We start from the raw sequence: 18,963 nt of genomic DNA, 5'->3' as shown, positions 1-18,963 counted from the left end.
CTGTAGAAACTATGCCAAATTGGATTGGAGCCTGGTGTAGCCATCTGGTTCACCAGTCCTCAGTCAAATCGTCCAAACCATACTAGCATGGAAAGTGGACATTAAATGATGATGATGATATAGATATTGATTAAATATTCTTTATATTAGCTAGTAGGAAAATACACATGCACCTTGCAGAACAAGAGAGAAAAAGAGCATATCTTCCAGAGGGAAAAGCTGAAAGGTAGTAAAGTAAAGTGAGGAAAGGAAACAGAAAAGATGAGAGGGAGGTTACAAGAGTGAGGGATATCACATAAAGGATGTGTATAGATTTACCTTACACACACACATGCACGAACAGAAATAGATATGCGTATGCAGAAATGTGAAAAATATGCATATGTCCATGCTACATGAATATACATGAAAAAACTTATATATAAATTAATCATTGGCATTTCATTGATGCAACTTAAGCCATTTGAATAGTCATTTCAAGCATGAAACTAAAATTTCTGTTCACATTTAATTCATTGCTTTTGTAGAACAGATATTATACTATTTTACACGCTAACTACATCTGGATTATATTTTGTGGTGTAAAAAATATAAAATTGCTAAAAAGAAGTGTTAGAAATTGTAATTTTTAATAAGGTTTTCCATAGGTAAAAAGTGCCAGTGGCATGTAAAAAGCACCCACTACACTCTCGGAGTGGTTGGCGTTAGGAAGGGCATCCAGCTGTAGAAACTCTGCCAGATCAGATTGGAGTCTGGAGTAGCCATCTGGTTTGCCAGTCCCCAGTCAAATCGTCCAACCTATGCTAGCATGGAAAGTGGACGTTAAATGATGATGATGATAGGTAAACAAGATTTCATACCCAAACCAATGTTTCATTCAATCAGTTGATGAGTACAGGTCAACAAAAGAAGTATCCAACAGTATATACAATTCTCTTTAACTTATATATAATAAAGACACACACACAAATGAATATGTATATATTCATGGTCTAGTGTCTAAGGTTTTGCATTCATAATAACAAGATCATGGTTTCAATTCTTGGATTGAGTGGTACATTGTGTTCTTGAATAAGACAATTCATTTCACATTGCTCTGCAATCACCTTGACATTTTATGCGTGGTGCACTGTGCATGTGTATAGGCAATATTGATCTGGTGGATAGAGTAAGCATAAATATTTGATCACTATTAATCATGTGTGGAGAATGTTCAGCAAGAAACTGCAGAAAACTCATCTGTTGTGTACGACAGGAGAGACCACAAGACACACACACACACACTGTGGGTAATGTTTGATAATATATCAGGTTATTAAGAATGAAATGTCTGATTTTCTTATGCATCAAGTTTGACAGTCGTTAACTCTAATGTTTTATCCTGACAATTCTTTGTTTTATAACATTGAAGAGTTACAGTACCACTTTTCGAAATGCAATTCATGGTGTCTGATTATATTGTGAGTTTTCTCTTGTAAATCAAATTTTGTGACCCCATGAATAGATAAAAAATTCGTGTTGTTTATGAATATGAGTTCCATTGTGGAACCAATGCACCTCAGACAGCTCGAAACATCAATGAGGTGTTTTGGTGAAGATGTGGCAAATGAGCGCACTCTACATCGATGGTTTGAGAAGTTCTGGTCTTTACTCTAGAAAATCAGCCCCATGGTAGACCTGGGACCAAGGTGGATAATGATGATCAGGAAACTGTAGTGGAAGCAGATACATTTCAAACTACACGTGAGTTAGCAGCAAGGTATGATGTTTTGTTTCCAACTGTATTGGACCATCTGAAACAAATTGGCAAGGTAAAGAAGCTGGACAAGTGGCTAACCACACAAACTGAATGAGCATCAAATGACACGCCATAAAAGCAAATCACTTTTGCATTGTATTGTTATGTATGATGAAAAATAGATTCTTTTCAATAACAGTAAGCATTCTGCACAGTAGTTAGAGAGAAATGAAGTGCCAAAATACAATCCGAAAAAGAATATTCACCAAAAAATGCTAATGGTGTCTGGTGATCCAGCGCTGGTGTCATCCACTACAGCTTCATGAAACCTGGTAAGTCAATTACAGTGATGCATGCTTCAACCAATTGGATGAAATGAGTAAACTTGCAATCAAACAACCAAAATTGGTCAATAGAGACAAGCCAATTCTCCTGCAAGACAATGCTTGACCACATGTTGCACAAAGAATGCTACTCAAGTTATGGGAACTGAACTTGGAAGTTCTCTATCATATACCATATTCACCAGACCTTGGAATTCTTCAAGTTGAACTTAGCACTGCAAGCTAACAAAACTTTAGTCAGTTAGTATTCTGTCTAGTCCAGCTCTCCCTAACCATTTTTGCACCGAGGACCAGTTTCATACAAGACAATTCTACAATGGACTGGAAGATTACATGTATAACAAGACACAATAAATTGCATAATATATAATTTAATTATTACATATATAATACATATGTAATACATATAAAATGCATATTTACAAACTGGCACTCGATTGGTTATGACAAGGGTTCCAGTTGATCCGGTCAACAGAACAGCCTGCTCGTGAAATTAATGTGCAAGTGGCTGAACACTCAACAGACATGTGTACCCTTAATGTAGTGCTCAAGGAGATTCAGTGTGACACAGAAGGCGACAAGGCTGGCCCCTTTGAATTACAGATACTACTCATTCTTGCCAGCTGAGTGGATTGGAACAATGTGAAATAAAGTGTCTTGCTCAAGGACACAATGTGTCACTGGGAATTGAACTCATTGAGCCGAATACCTGAACCACTAAGCCACACATCTTCACAGGATACATATATATAATAAAAGAAAATACCCAGCAGACTGTAATAGTCAGTAAAATAGAAAAAAAAATTTAATTTATTCTTTGTGGCCTGGGATCAAATAATATGACTCTGATATTAGTTTATTGTTATGTGACAGATTTCTATACTGTTAGGAATTGTCGATTGTGTTCTGATTTGCAAAATTAGATGGGATATATGACCACAACAGTAAAAAAATGGAGCCAACCATTTGTGATAAGTTACTAGTTACATTCATATACAGCAACAATACAATGGATATTTGTCATATCAAACTGTTCCTGTTTAATCAGACAAATATTGGGGAGAAAATTACAACTTTACTGGCCTCAACATATATTTAATGTCTATAGGTGCAGGCATGGCTGTGTGGTAAGGAGCTTGCTCCCTAATCACATGCTTCTAGATTCAGTCCCACTGCATGGCCCCTTGGGGAAGTGTCTTCTACTATAGCCTCAGGCTGACCAAAGCCTCGTGAGTTGATTTGGTAGATGAAAACTGAAAGAAACCTGTTGCATATATACACACACACATATATATATGCGTGTGTGTATGTGTGTTTGTTTGTTCCCTACCACAGCTTAATAACTGGTGTTGGTGTGCTTATGTCCCTGTAACTTAGCGGTTTGGCAAAAGAGATCAACAGAATAAGTATCAGGCTTGAAAAAAAGCAGTACTGGGGTCGATTCATTTGACTTAAGCAAATTCAAGGTGGTACCCCAGCATGGCCACAGTCTAGTGACTGAAACGAATAAAAGAAGATAGTGTGCAGTAAAGAGTAAAGGATAAAGATCTTTTCTGAGTCATACAGACTAATAGGGTTGGTTTCTGGGTTTCTGTATATTCCCCACCCGGATGGGATGCTGGTTCATTTCAGGATTACTTATTTTTCCCATCTGAGTAAACAAGCCATGTGCTTCCACTGCAGTAAAGTTTAACTTATGAATATATTTTACGACATATTTCAGCAGTATAGACATAATGCTTCATGGATGAAATGAGATTTAACAATGGATTCACTTAACAATTAGAAGGTAGCTTTGAAATTATAGACATGAGATTACTGACTGGATTTATTTCTACAATATATATCTGCGTTGATTGATCGATCTATAAATACTAGCATGTCTAGCGGAGAAGACTAGCTGTGTCATACAAATAACAATAAAATCCAGCCGACCTAAATAGAATAATAATATCTTTTATTCAATTTAATTTCAGTAAAATATCTATTTTAACACAGAAACAAATAATCAGACTTGGAATTTCGGAGTAGTGCAGACTAATACTTCAACATTAAGAAAAGACATGCATGAAAAACTGAGGTGATTCACCCTCACTTCAAAGCTATAGAAAAATTTTATCATAGCTATCACACTAAACCTGTTAATCCGACCAGAAAAACTTGAGTGAGATTAGCAGGGTTTATGTCAAGTGTTGTTGTAGACGTACAGACGCAATGGCAGGAAGATATGTCCAGGAGGTTGAAGAGATTACATCTAGTTTTTAATATGTGGGTAAGAAGTGTATTAAACACATTTACATACAATAGGTGGTTGAGAAATTTGCTTCCCGACCTGATGCTGACTAAAGCTTTGTGAATAGATTTGGCAGATGGAAACTGGAAGAAACATGTATGTATGCATATGTGTATATGTGTGTCATTGTGTTCATCTCCTAACACTGCTTGACAACTGGTGTTGGTTTGTTTGTCTCCATAACCTAGCGGTTCAGCAAAAGTGGCTGATAGAATAAATACAAGACTTAAAAAGAAAACAACAAATGGGGGTTGACTTGTCTCTCTCTTTTTTTTTTTCTTGGTTTAACTCTTTTACTGTGAAACTCAGATATATCCACTCAAAATTTCACAACTCTTAACTGTGGAAATAGGTTTTATAAACAAATTTATCTTTTGTTTAGGAATGTCATGCTTGAAGCAATTTTTTGTTGAGATGTGTCAAGTTTATTGAAGCCACATGACTAACAGAAAATACCAACTCTATTTTTTGGTAGATATTTAATATTATTACTTGAATGACCATGAAATTTCATGGTCATAGTGAAAAGGTTAATGACTTAGGGAAGCACCAACTCTTTTCAGAACCTCCTTGAATGGTGAGACAAATTATCTTCAGACCAGTTAAAGGCACCTATGAACCTTTAGCAGAGTCCATTTATTAAAGAACTTTGACATTAGACTGAATAGATTAAGACTATGTGCCTTGTTCATGGAGGCAAGCCCCTCCAACAACTTTTTGACTATTTAATTTTGAATATAAGTGGAAATAATAAATTAGGACATCAACTGATAATTATCAAAGTGTGAAAGAGAGAACTGAGTATAAAAAAGAAAAAAGAGGGAATAAAGATAGGAAGAGAAATTACTGGTACACAACAGCACAAGTAAGCTTACTAAAAGTATAGAAGACTAGACACAAGACAACATTGAGTGAACACCAGTTAAACAATTTACCTATTTTTCTTCAGTATTACAACAATCTGGAAAAAAAAATACAGATTTTAATGACCGTGCTGGTTCATAATTAAGAACCCATCAACATTCAATTTAAAGATTTGTAACATAGCAAGGAATGTATTATAATGTATTTGGTTTACTGATGTTGGTTTCAAATTTAGGCACAAGGCCAGCAATTTCAGGGAAGGCGTTCAGTTAATTACTTTGACCCCAGTACTCAACTGGTACTTTTATTTTATTGACCCTGAAAAGATGACAGGCAAAGTCAACCTCGATGGAATTTGAACTCAGAATGTAATGGTGGATGAAATGCTTCTAAGCATTTTGCCCAACATGCTAACAATTCTGATGGTTTGTCACCTTATTTAATTTACTGATATTAATTTCAAAATTTTCCTATGATAGAACTAGTTTGCAGGCCTATGAAATTCTTTATCTCCTTTAAGCTGGAGGTTTCTTCTAAGACAATCATTTACCAATGAGAAGAATTTTTATCTTGACTAATTGAAACAAAGCGACAACTGTATCCCACTGAATTAATGACAGAACTGAACTTTTGACTTTTATGCCAAATCATACAAAAATTTAGGCGTAGGAGTGGCTGTGTGGTAAGTAGCTTGTTAACGAACCACATGGTTCCGGGTTCAGTCCCACTGCATGGCACCTTGGGCAAGTGTCTTCTACTATAGCCTCGGACTGACCAAAGCCTTGTGAGTGGATTTGGTAGACGGAAACTGAAAGAAGCCCGTCGTATATATATATGTATGTTTGTGTCTCTGTGTTTGTCCCCCCCCAACATCGCTTGACAACCGATGCTGGTGTGTTTACGTCCCCGTAACTTAGCGGTTCAGCAAAAGAACTGATAGAATAAGTACTAGGCTTACAAAGGATAAGTTCTGGGGTCGATTTTCTCGACTAAAGGCGGTGCTCCAGCATGGCCACAGTCAAATGACTGAAACAGGTAAAAGAGTAAAAGAGTATCTGGTTCAATAAACTCATGACAAAGCCATTGTTTTATCCCAGGTCAGCTCTAACCAAACAGATCTCTGATCAGAAGTATTCCAGTTTTTACCATTGTATCCTTTATTCTTTTCTTTTCTTTTTAAGGTAGTAGGTTGTGTGATAGTAGGTTGTAGTATGTGGTTTCATGGTTAGGGTATTCAGCTCCTGATTGTAAAGTCATGAGTTCATTTCCCAGTGATATGTTGTGTCCTTGAGCAAGACACTTTATTTCAGGTTGCTCCAGTCCATTCAGCTGGCAAAAATGAATATTTACATGCCACCAGCACGGGTGCCATTTGCATGACACTAGTATCTGCTACAACTACGATTTCACTTGGCTTGATGGGTTTTCTTCTCAAGCATGGCATATTGCCAAAGGTCTCAGTAATTTGCCATTGCCTCCATGAGGCCCAACACTTGAAAGTGCTTTTTATGAGCTGCCAACACAGGTGCCAGTCATTCTTGTAGTATATGCTTTCTTGACAATTGTTTGTATACGTGGTTTTGGGTTCAGTTCCATTGCACAACACCTTGGGACTGAACCTAAAACCATGTGGTTGGGAGGCAAACTTCTTAACCATGCAGCAACACCTGTGCCATTACATTGTCTGACAAAATTTTAATTTCTTTTTCGTCTTTCATCACTAAGTGTTATTTCCTACTTGCTTCTATCTAGAAGTCAAACGAAATGATTGCTATTCTCTTCAAACTTTGCTTTTGTGACCTGGACATCAATGTTTTCAAACTGACCAATTTTCCATTACATTTCAGACAGATTCAGCGCTGAGATACTGAAGCAGAAATACCGTTATAGCAAATATTCTGCTCAATGCTATAGATTTGCTTGACTTTAACCGTTTGAGCATGTCCCTTAGTGACTGACAATATGTACACCTCTGACCATGAGCAAGAAAAGTGGGGAAGCATCATAGCCATATGTTGGGAGGGGTTCTTTGGGGTTTGAATGAATGTAAAAAAATGCAAAGTTTGAAGGAAATATTAGCTGCTGCTACCCAAGGACAACAAAAATTGTGTCACACAGTGTTATCTAATATGTCATTTTTTAAAAACAGTAAAATATGACTGAAAGAAATTTGGTTGCTCTTTCTAATAAGTCGAATAATTGCACTGAAACTCTCTAATTGATTTGTTTAAGTGATAGTTTTAATTCCTTCTGATTGGCAATTTGTAACAATTTGGGATTTAGTTCATGTTTGGAAAGCTGAGTATTTGAGCTAATGTTCATAATATCACAGAGTCGCAAAATGACTGAGCTATGAAACATTAACAACGTTAAAGGAATGTTATAGCTTGCATGAAACATTGCAGAATATGTAGAAAATAAGTGTATTATAGTAAGTAACAGCAATGTAGATAAAACATTAAATATGAAAAATAACATGTATTAACAGAATGGCCATGTAATATATATATCATTCTTGTCTTTTAAAGCTTTTGAAAAGGAGTTTTTTAACTCAAAATATCAGGAATAATTACATATTTGTAAGGTAATATCTCAATATCTTAATGATATTTTTCCTATTTGATGTCCCATTTGCATTGCTATTACTTCCTATAACATACTGATTACATATTAACAGTATAAATGCAGAACTTACCAGAAAGATGACAAACCCAAGGAAAACAATTGCTCCAAGAGGCACTAAAATATATGCCCAGGTATGTTTTCCCTCTAACTCAGTAGATATTGTGGAGGTACTGCTTGAAACTGTAGAGGTTGCATGTAATGTAGCCAATATGCTGGTCGGGGGACTTGGTTCCCTGATCACATAGTTAGTCGGAGGAGTCCCAGCTTGCTCAGCTGGGGCCTGAGCAGCTCCAAATTTTAGAGACATTATTTAAATGTAAAAGAAATTCAAAGTCATGGAGGAGTCAGAAGTGAAGTTGAGACATGCTGGTGATCAAAGTTAAGAGAGGAAAAGTTTCAATGTGACATTTATGCGCTCAAGCTGAATCTCTGTTTGCTCTATAAATTAACTGCGTTGAACACATGCTGTATACTTCCTTGGACAACATTTGTTTGAACACCATCCTCCTTGCAGTGGGTCTGATAGTAAATGCAATGTGTACACCAATGGATAATTACCTCAGAGAGTTTCAGAAGTTATCCTCACATCTGAAAAATTATATAAACATAAAGATAACACACATAACATAAATATATAATAAATATAACACATAACAAACAATAATAGATAAACAGAGCGACAGAGGCAGTATTAATATTCAAAGATAAGATATTCACCACTCAAAAGTGGATATTTCAATAAAGAATGTTATTAATTCAATTTTCTTTCATTTGTGTGTATGTATATATATATATATATATATATATATATATATACACACACATTTACGTATGTGTATATATATATATATATATGCTGTAGAAACTCTGCCAAATTTAGATTATAGCCTGGTGTTGCCATCCGGTTTCACCAGTCCTCAGTCAAATCATCCAACCCATGCTAGCATGGAAAGCGGACGTTAAACGATGATGATATATATATATACATACATACACACATTTACGTATGTGTATATATATATATATATATATATATATATACACACACCATATGATTTGAATGAAAATCAGAAAATGAGCAGATATGAAATTTGCTCATCACTTCTCTGTAACCAGTCGGATCCATTTCTTAACCGTATTGTAACTTGCGATGAAAAGTGGATTCTGTACAATAATAAAAAAATGTTCTTCACAGTGGTTGGACCAAAATGAAGCACTGAAAACCTTCCCTAAACCTGAGCTCTTCATAAAGAAGGTTATGGTGACTGTTTGACTCATCCACTATAACTTCTTAAAACCCAGAAAAATCATTACTGCAGAAACAAACTGCAATGAAATTGCCAAAATGAACGACAAACTACTACTCTTCCATCCCAGACTGGTCAACAGAAGAGGGCCAATCATTCTTCATGACAATGCTCGACTAAACATTTCACTAATGACACTCCAGAAGTTGAGGGAACTTGGCTACGAAGTTCTTCCCCACCCAGCTTATTCCCCAGACTTTTCTCCTACCAACTACCACTTCTTCAAACACCTTGATGATTTCCTGTGAGAGAAGGAATTCAAAAATCAAACCATGGGTGAAAGTGCATTCAAAGAGTTCATCAGCTCTAGAACTCCAGATTTTTATGTTACCAGAATAAACAAACATGTAACTCACTGGCAAAAGTATGTTGATTGTAACGGTACTTTCTCCGATGAATAAAATTTTCATATTGTTGAAATATATTGTGAAGAATTTCATGTTTCAAAATGTTGCTTACTTTTTACTCAACCTGGTACATCTATGTACAGACATATGTATATATATCTATATTACATATATAAATACGCGCGCACACACACACACACACACACACACACACACACACACACATACACAACAGGCTTTCTTTACTTTCTCTCAACCAAATCCACTCACAAGGCTTTGGTTGGCCTGAGACTATAGTAGAAAACACTTTCCCAAAGGTACCACACAGTAGGACTGAACCTGGAATTATGTGGTTGGGAAGCAAACTTCTTACCACACAGCCATGCCTGTACACTTTCAAGACAGTATTGTCGACACAGGGATTCGGTATGTTGAAGTCTGTTGGGAATGTTTTAGGTGCAGTCTCATTTCTGTGGTACAGAGTTTTCTACATAATTTGTGGTGTGCATCTGAACAAGATACAATGAAAATTATGGAATGTAGAAAAGTAGATGCAGTAGACTTTAAGCAGAATGGCATTGTAATTAGAACAAAGACATGGGAAATTACAACATTTTACTCATCATGGTGAAACAAATAGCTCATGTTCTATTTAGAACTCAAAGTTTAATTGACAGAGAGAGGAACAAACTTCTAGAAAAAGGAAGATTTTTATAGTATTTAAATACAATAACAAAGTTAATTTACTAATTACTGTCAAATTATACAGCACTAAGTGGGTTTTAATTATAATAAAAGAGAAATAGCTCTTGGCTAAAATAACATCTAGATAGTTCATAACAGGATATTCAGCACACTCAAAACCATAATGTTCATAATTTTATATTTTTATTTGTTGTAAGCATTGTGTATTTTGGACATTATTATCCATTGTGTCCAAGACAGTAGTGAGTGATGGAGATTCAATTGCTCTTTAGAGTAGGTTGAAAAAGCAAGTAGAAGCTTCTTCATTGGGTTACAGGATATATATATATACATATATATATATATATATTAATGTTTATTTTTGTTATAATTACATTAAACTGATTACTCAGTATATATGTGATAGAGTACAAATTTATTGTTCTTAAACACAAAGCAGTGATTGTCACTTTGAAGTTTCGGCCAGAGTCCTTCATTGGACTCTCTGTGTGTGTGTGTGTGTGTGTATATATAAATATCATATCATATAAAATCAAAGATAGAGACAAGAACCAACATTCCATGATGCAGGCTTGATAATTGCCGAGACTACTCTCAGCATGAAACCAATGGTAGCCTTGTTATTAACCCACAAATAAAGTATATATATATATATATATATATATATATATATATATATATATATATATATATACACACACACACACACACAGACACAAATCAAAATTATCAAACCAACAGCAGCAATTGTGAGAAATCAAATATCATTAAATACATGTGTACGTCTTTATTATTTATTTAGGGGCCTTTGCACTAAAGGTTTTAGTCTGAGTTGAAGAAATTCTGGGAATTGTGAGTACCGAAGATACTTATAAAACGGAGTATATACTTATTTATGTCAACAATGTTTGCTTTAAATACAAAAACATACATACATCGTGTGTTGTTTCTCTAGCGGAATCTGACACATTTTGTTATCCCAAAATAGAGGTGCATGGGTGTGAGGTTAAGAAGTCTGCTGCATAACAATGTGGTTCTTGGTTCAATCCTACTACATGGCACTTTGGGAAAGTGTCTAACATAGCCTCAGATTGACCAATATTTTGCGAATGAAATTTGATCAATGTGAATTGTGCCTGTTGTGTGCATATGTATTTTGTGTGTACATAATCATGTACACACACACTGTTTGCTACTGCTGCTTCATGCTCTTGCTTGATGGGTCTGGGGTCATCCCAGGTTAGTGGTCCCAGGGATGTCATCATGCAAAGAGCTGACCAGATCCACCAATGCTCACCGTTGCTAGACCCTCTGCATCCTTTAAGGTAATGACGAGCCTTTGGAGAACTTCCTTAATCATATCTAGCCATCTGGTATGGGGCTTGGGACAAGATCTCTTCTAGGCCGTAGCTTCTGTGTTAAATGAGAGTAAAGCCCTGGAAGGATGATCTAGTAAGAGACAGAGGACATATTCATGCCAGTGCCTGCAATGGATAGCTATGCGGTGGGAGGCTGTGGGCTTATGTGTACACACATGCATTTCTTTGTTGGAAACATGATGGTACCATCTAATATTCTCAGTGATTCTCATGGCTTCACTACTGAAGCCATCAATCTACTTTGCCAGGGTCTTTGAGAATTTACAAAGATGAGGTAAAAGTAGATTATAGAAGTAGAGCAGTAACTGTAATCTCACTAATGTTGTACTGAGATTAAAGTTACGACAATGAGATTCACAAATATCACTGATTATAACAATTTAAAAAAGTGATTGGCAGTAATTCTTGTATTATAGCAAACTCTATGAAACTGGAGTTGAGTGTTCTTATGTGCAACACTTACATGTATGTGTGTGTATTTGCAGTGTAATGTAAAGCTTCCCTCTAAATTATTCTCCAATGTCGTTTATTTGTTGGCTGTGTGGTAAGTAGCTTGCTTACGAACCACATGGTTCCGGGTTCAGTCCCACTGCATGGCACCTTGGGCAAGTGTCTTCTACTATAGCCTCAGGCTGACCAAAGCCTTGTGAGTGGATTTGGTAGACGGAAACTGAAAGAAGCCCGTCGTATATATGTATGTATATATATATATATGTGCGTTTGTGTGTCTGTATTTGTCCCCCCACCATCGCTTGACAACCGATGCTGGTGTGTTTATGTCCCCATAACTTAGCAGTTCGGCAAAAAGAGACTGATAGAATAAGTACTAGGCTTCCAAAGAATAAGTCCTGGGGTCGATTTTCTCGACTAAAGGCGGTGCTCCAGCATGGCCGCAGTCAAATGACTAAAACAAGTAAAAGAGTAATAGTGTTGTTGGTTAAAGGTTTTCTATAGACCAATCACAGGTTCTCAGTATTTCTGATGGCAAGATTAACATGAATAAATATCTCAAGGACTGATTGTAAAGCACCAGACTTAAAGATTTTTCAATGCTGGATTTGGATATCAGTGATACATACTGACACATAAATGACAGCCAGCTTCTGTCTTTCATATTCTACTTATAAAGTATTGGTTAACCTGAAGTTATAGTAGAAGGTACTTGCTCAAGGTGCTGTGTTGAGAGATCAGACCTAGAACAACACAGATGTGAATAAAACTGCTTAACTATAAAGCTGTGCTCATGTCATTGGTAAATTTTTAGTTTATTATTTGACATTGTAAAAGATTTTAGAGTCAAGGTGAACAGAAATGATCCAAAAGATAGTACTAGACACAGATAAGAAAATTTTGAGTATTTCCCCAACAAATATAAGCTATAAATGTGGTCACAGTACTTTGACTATCTCATGGTTTTCCAGACGATAAATCAATATCATTGACATTTAAATCAAGAGACATTTGGAAAATGTTACAAATATTGTAGGGGGAAGATCAATTTTGATAACAATGTACTTTAAATGTGATCTGATTGGCTAAAAATGTCACAGCTGTTTTCATAATAGTGGTTACAAAATGACATTACCATGGTAATACTGTCATTGAATCATGTGGTTTATAACAGTGTGGCAGAGGTGAAGGCTACCTGGTCATTAACACCTCAGCACCTAAATCACTATCTCTCTCATTGTACTCGGATTTCTGATGCAACATTTCAAGATATTACTATAATTAACGGGAAGGTTACTGTATTTGATGGCATAAAACATACATGGACATATTTAATGCACCTTCAATTTCAGTAGCACATATTCAGAAAAAAAAAAATGGTTTTCAGGCATTAATCATTTAGCATTCAAACCAGCCAGATCCAGCCTCTCACACCTTTCCTAAAATGTCATTCTAAAAACAGACTATCACATCATTGAAATCTTGAAGTTTTAAGTCAATGCATGATTAATTTAAAACTATGTGAGTAAATAAGCATTACATTTAATAAAGTAATCTGAATGCTAAAGGGTTAAAGCTTATGGGAGGCCTAACTTCACATACAGCACCAGGGTTGATTTTTTAAAGACATTTTTGGGAAATAAAGCATGTCTTAAAAAGGGTAAAGACCAACCTTTGGCCATGAATGACCAATGGGATTGCAACTAGAAAGTTACCCTCCGAGGCACAAGTCCATGCAAGGTTGTTTATGGAAGACCAGCAGTTGCCCATGCATACCAGTTACCTCTCTCATTGCCACCAATGTTATTCAAAGGAAAGGCAAAGGCCGATACAGTTTGGTACCAGCGACGACAGTCCAATTCAGGAACTGAGTCCACTACCTCATGATTGCAAGCCAACAAGATGCCAGAACTAGCTGGTTTGAACATAAAACATGTAGAACATATGATTAGGATGCAATATCAGAATATAAAATCAGACCCCATTACTTGATCAAGGTAATCCTATAGAATATAGTCAGATATTATGTAGTCAACCAAAAACTGTAATTTCTTAAGATCTATATGATTTAAACAATCTTTTTTCCATATCCTAATTAAAATTTTTTTTTTATTAATAGCCCCTTTTTGTAATTCTTCGTTTTTTACTTTTCCGAAATTTTCCAAATTTATTTTCTTTCCTATATATATTTTAAACATCTGAGATTATGGTTCTGTCTATATAAAAAAAGAAAAACATTAACATTTTTAGTTAAAAAAAAAAGAATTGTGCTTCCCCGCAACTTTTTCGTTTCTGCCTTTTCCAAGAAATTTCTTTTTTGAATTTACATATTTTAAAAGATTACAAGGTACAATACGATTATGCAAAAATATTCACAAGTTAAAATATTTGGCAGAGTTTTGTGTCTATAGATGTTTAAAAAATGTAAATATAAGAAGATGAAAAAAAGAAAAAAAAAAAGAACGAAAAGAGAGAAAAGCAAAAAAAGTTACAGAAAGTGGGTAAAATTAAAAAAAAAATTGATGTTTTGAAATTAGTTTTTGGTGAATAATTTCCGACGTTATTCTACAACATTACCTTTGTTACACTATTTACTCCACGGCGAAGTTGACATCGATAGAATTTCAACTCATAAAGTGCAGGGGCGTAGCTAAATACAAGATAATAAAATTAACTACAAGGTTTAATAAATTAAACGTTACATATTCTGTCAATCAAGTTGCAAAAAATAAAATAATAATAATAACAATAAATGCTGAAGTTTTAAAATAAATAACCTGTTAATTTTTGCTACCACAGAACACCTTCAATGTTTACAAACCAATAATGATATCTTAGAATAATATAGAAATATGATCACGAGACACCTTTCCATTTTAAACGGAAATATTAATAGATGACAGATTTCAATTGGGTCGATGAATATAACACAAATATATTTGAAAGCTACAGCTGATTTGAAGAACGTAAAACACCTCTACTGCAGTTATTGACTCACCTTGTTCACGCAATAACAGGAACCCCAGGGGAGTCATAGAACTCCCACGCTTCTTGGATTTTTACACGCATGAAAAAGTATTGACTAAGTAGCAAGCTTCACACAAGATTCTGCAGTATGGATATTGAAAACTGCTAATCGACATACAAGACTTAAGTTTTAATCTGTTTTGAATATATAAAGAAAAAAGCAAATCAAAACAGATGTCACTCTTTTCCCTTTGATTTCCATACAGATTACAAAATACAGTTATGTTAGGTGTAACGAAAGAGTTGAACTAAGACAGCTCAAAAGATAGCAACACAATAAAGGTCTTACTAAGTTTAAATTTAATTAATTGTAATTGTTACATTTAAAATGGTCCCCGTTTACAGAGGCCCTTTCATGTGACTACAGTTAAGCATTTCGGTTTTTGAATTGCGTAGTTCCTACTGATCACTAAAAGAAATGGCAGAATCGAAGATAACGAGAACTTATGAATGACAATGACTATCACTTGTGTCAATGTTTCTTTGGATAATACAACCAAATAAACGGGATAGTAAAGTTTTATTACATGATTACTATGATACGTTTCTAACATTTGACTTTTAATACACAATTGTCAGGTACTATAGCACGACAAACAGGGAATTACAAAATTTATTTTACTTTCAATATTAAAGTATTTCGCTCTTAGAAGTAATCAGAACTTCACTGGTCTTTTATTCATTGATTGTTGATATTAGAGATAAACCTGAATAAATATTTTATGTTCAAGATAAAAAAAATAAAAACAAAAAAAAACAACAGCTCACATTTATTTACTGAGAATTAACTGGTCAGTCACGAAGTATAAGTGTAAATATAATATTGCCGTGGTGTAAGCAAAGAAAACATCTTTTTAAGAACTAGCGAAGTTATAATTAAGAACGAAAGTATTCAATAATGAAAGTAAAATAAATTCTGGGGCAAACGGTATATAACTGTGTCAAGTGGTGGAACCAGATCTTCGTTAACAGCAGGAATCAAACATTTATGCTCAACACTATAAGGACAGAACTCAGTTCTGCAGCAGATTACAAGGAAGCACGTGGAGTAACAACAGAGTGCAGTATGCCTATTATACAATTTTCTGGTTATTTGTTCGCGCGAGAAAACAGATATTATCAGGATAACACTTCATTAATATTAATAAAATTCGCAGAATCTGTCATTAAGAAAAAAAAGTAGACATGTGAGAATGAGAGTAAATCGAAAAAAGATGAATTTTGTAGATAAAGCAAGTAGCTGCATTTGTTTAGATAAGATGCAAACATAAAAAACACCTGCTTCCTTCGTAATAAAATAAAAAGCGAGAACCGATAAACTATGAAAAGAAATATATTTCAGATCAGGTGCGTCGGTGACGAGAAAACGAAAGTAATAAATTATAATCAAAAAGGATAACGATAAATAAACTGTAGAGGGTTATTGAAGAAAAAAAAAAAAACGAGGAACCCTACATTTACAGATTTATAAATAAAACAAAAGCATCTAGTTATATCAAATTTTACAAAGCTTCAGATTTATCAGCTTACTAGGAATAAAGTTATAAATATAGCGGTTTTAATCCGTGATATGACAAAAGGTTTCACATCAAGGCTATTTATAAACAGCATCGACAACTAGAAACGTTAGATTTATATCTATCTATCTATCTATCCATCCATAATATACATACATACATATATAGTGTGTGTGTGTGTGGTGTTTGAATCTTTCTCAGTTTCATATTGACATTTTCAGCTATTTTCTTTCCTGCTATATATATATTTTCTCTCTACTATATATATATATATATATATATATATATATATATATATATATAAAAGTAAATGAGTATATGCATATATACGTACAGGTATGTGCATACCGACATCCACCTGTATGTATAGGTGCATATCTGGGTACAGGACATTATATATATATATATATATATATATATAGTAGAGAGAAAATAGCTCAAATGGTCAATATAAAATTAAGATTAAAAAATTTTACATACACACTAGATTTATACTACAAAAACCATGCATAAATAAATAAATAAAATAAAAAGGCAGAAGATGCTTGATATTATCTGTTTTCTACTGTGTAGAAACTGGTGCCAAATATATTTAGATTATTGATACACAAAGCAGCTGATTAGTTCAAACGGACAATTTTCTTCGATTACATGTTTATTTAAAAGACGAAGTTAATTTCTCTTTAGCATCTATTGTAAGTACAAACTAGAAACGAAAAACACGGGGATTCCTTCAAGCAAAAAGACAAATATATTAAACAAGGATTTTAACGATAAAATACTTGGTTTTGATTTATTTGTGAAGGCTAATGTAGGGAATATTTGTTTTCGATATTACGTGAAATCATTTTAATACGACGTATAAACACAAAACATTATCATTGTTAATAATTATAAGCAGTAAGAATATCAACATGTTTTCTCTTTACATCGGAAAATTATTCTTCAATCGTAATTTACTTTCTGTCAGTGTGTGTGTATAGTCACTGCCTTATTTTAGGTAGTTCTTTAGAAAATTGACGAGTGGAGGATGCCTACAGGCATCAGGATAGCAGTGTTAGTCGATGCTAGAAAATCAAACCATATTAATAAAAGGGTATGTTCAAAAGCTTCAGCAAAACAAAAATGTACCATTCTGTAATGATAAGAATCGATGTCACCTTCCTTTAATATTAATCAGTTTATATTCTCACGACGGTCTCTAGAGAAGCTGTTAATGTTCAACAGGTGTTGTGAAGACTACAACACGATACCTGAAAACAGACTATATGCGAATGAATGAATGGATAAAGAAAGTACCTTAAATTACTGATATAGACGCATCAGTTTGTAGAAATGGGAACAGAATGTTTCTATCGGCATGAGATGTCTTGCAGAATAAGTGACACTGTAAAAAATAGATAGTGAATGGCAGCAGACGCAACGACGGTACAATATCGCTGAAAGAGAAACTGCTGTTGTTATAGACGACTGCTAACGACATCCCGAGTTCAATTTCCCGGAAGTGATGTCACAGTCCAGACCGGGTACTGCTTTCTCTGGTAAGGTTTTGGGGGTATCCCTGTACAGTGTGTTATATATATATACGCACATTTAATACCTCAGATATCTGCGTGTATTCATTAAGGCATGAATTTTTAAAACATCTCTTTAACATGTACGTCTGTTTGAATGAATGAGTGTGTATGTTTGTAGTGTGTGTCTGTGTCTGAATGTTTGTGTGCGTGTATTTTGTGCATATAAGGTTTATTGATTTGATAAGAACAGAAGACAGCTATACGGCAGTGATGGAAATGGTAAAGAGAGGCATGCAAGGGGTGGAGTAGGAGACAGCATTCTCTTACTTCTCAGTTCACAATGGGGCAAAAGAAGAGGCGGGTTTATTCTGTCTAATTTCCCATCTTCTAACCCCAGTCTTTAGGATCTTAGCGTAATCTTCGTTCTAAAAACCCATACCCATCATTGCTGCACATCAGCCTAAATACCTGGGATGTGTTTGAAAAAGGAAAAAAAGTCACAATAGCATCAAGCACATGTATGTATGTATGTATGTGTGGAGGCACAATGGCCCAGTAGTTAGGGCAGCGGCTCGCGGTCATAGGATCGCGGTTTCGATTCCCAGACCGGGTGTTGTGAGTGTTTATTGAGCGAAAACACCTAAAGCTTCACGAGGCTCCGGCAAGGGATGGTAGCGAACCCTGCTGTACTTTTTCACCACAACTTTCTCTCACTCTTACTTCCTGTTTCTGTTGTGCCTGTAATTCAAAGGGTCAGCCTTGTCACACTGTGTCACGCTGACTATCCCCGAGAACTACGTTAAGGGTACACGTGTCTGTGGAGTGCTCAGCCACTTGCACGTTAATTTCA

At 35.0% G+C, this 18,963-nt stretch overlaps 1 protein-coding gene across 4 annotated transcripts in view; it reads right to left on the bottom strand.

Moving 5' to 3' along the window:
- LOC106878600 (uncharacterized protein C3orf18) overlaps nt 1-18,114 on the bottom strand; it is a 37,701-nt gene extending 19,587 nt beyond the window's left edge. Inside the window, exons 1-4 of one of the 4 annotated variants that reach the window (XM_014927860.2) lie at nt 17,896-18,113; nt 14,630-14,702; nt 7,935-8,452; nt 5,311-5,336 (exon numbers count right to left, since the gene is read on the bottom strand). In XM_014927860.2, coding sequence (XP_014783346.1) covers nt 5,311-5,336; nt 7,935-8,171 — 263 coding nt within the window. In that variant the 5' untranslated portion in view covers nt 8,172-8,452; nt 14,630-14,702; nt 17,896-18,113. Of the gene's footprint in view, nt 1-5,310; nt 5,337-7,934; nt 8,453-14,629; nt 14,703-15,050; nt 15,381-17,895 lie in introns of those variants that run through there. The other 3 variants (XR_001410518.2, XM_014927859.2, XM_014927861.2) reach the window with 3 other exon arrangements.
- Between the last annotated feature and the right edge of the window lie 849 nt (nt 18,115-18,963).

The sequence above is a fragment of the Octopus bimaculoides genome, chromosome 4 (assembly GCF_001194135.2).
Source record: "Octopus bimaculoides isolate UCB-OBI-ISO-001 chromosome 4, ASM119413v2, whole genome shotgun sequence".
Taxonomy (NCBI): Eukaryota; Metazoa; Mollusca; class Cephalopoda; order Octopoda; family Octopodidae; genus Octopus; species Octopus bimaculoides.
The sequence above is the reverse complement of the archived record's forward strand: the minus strand, read 5'-3'. Positions and strand labels throughout refer to the sequence as shown.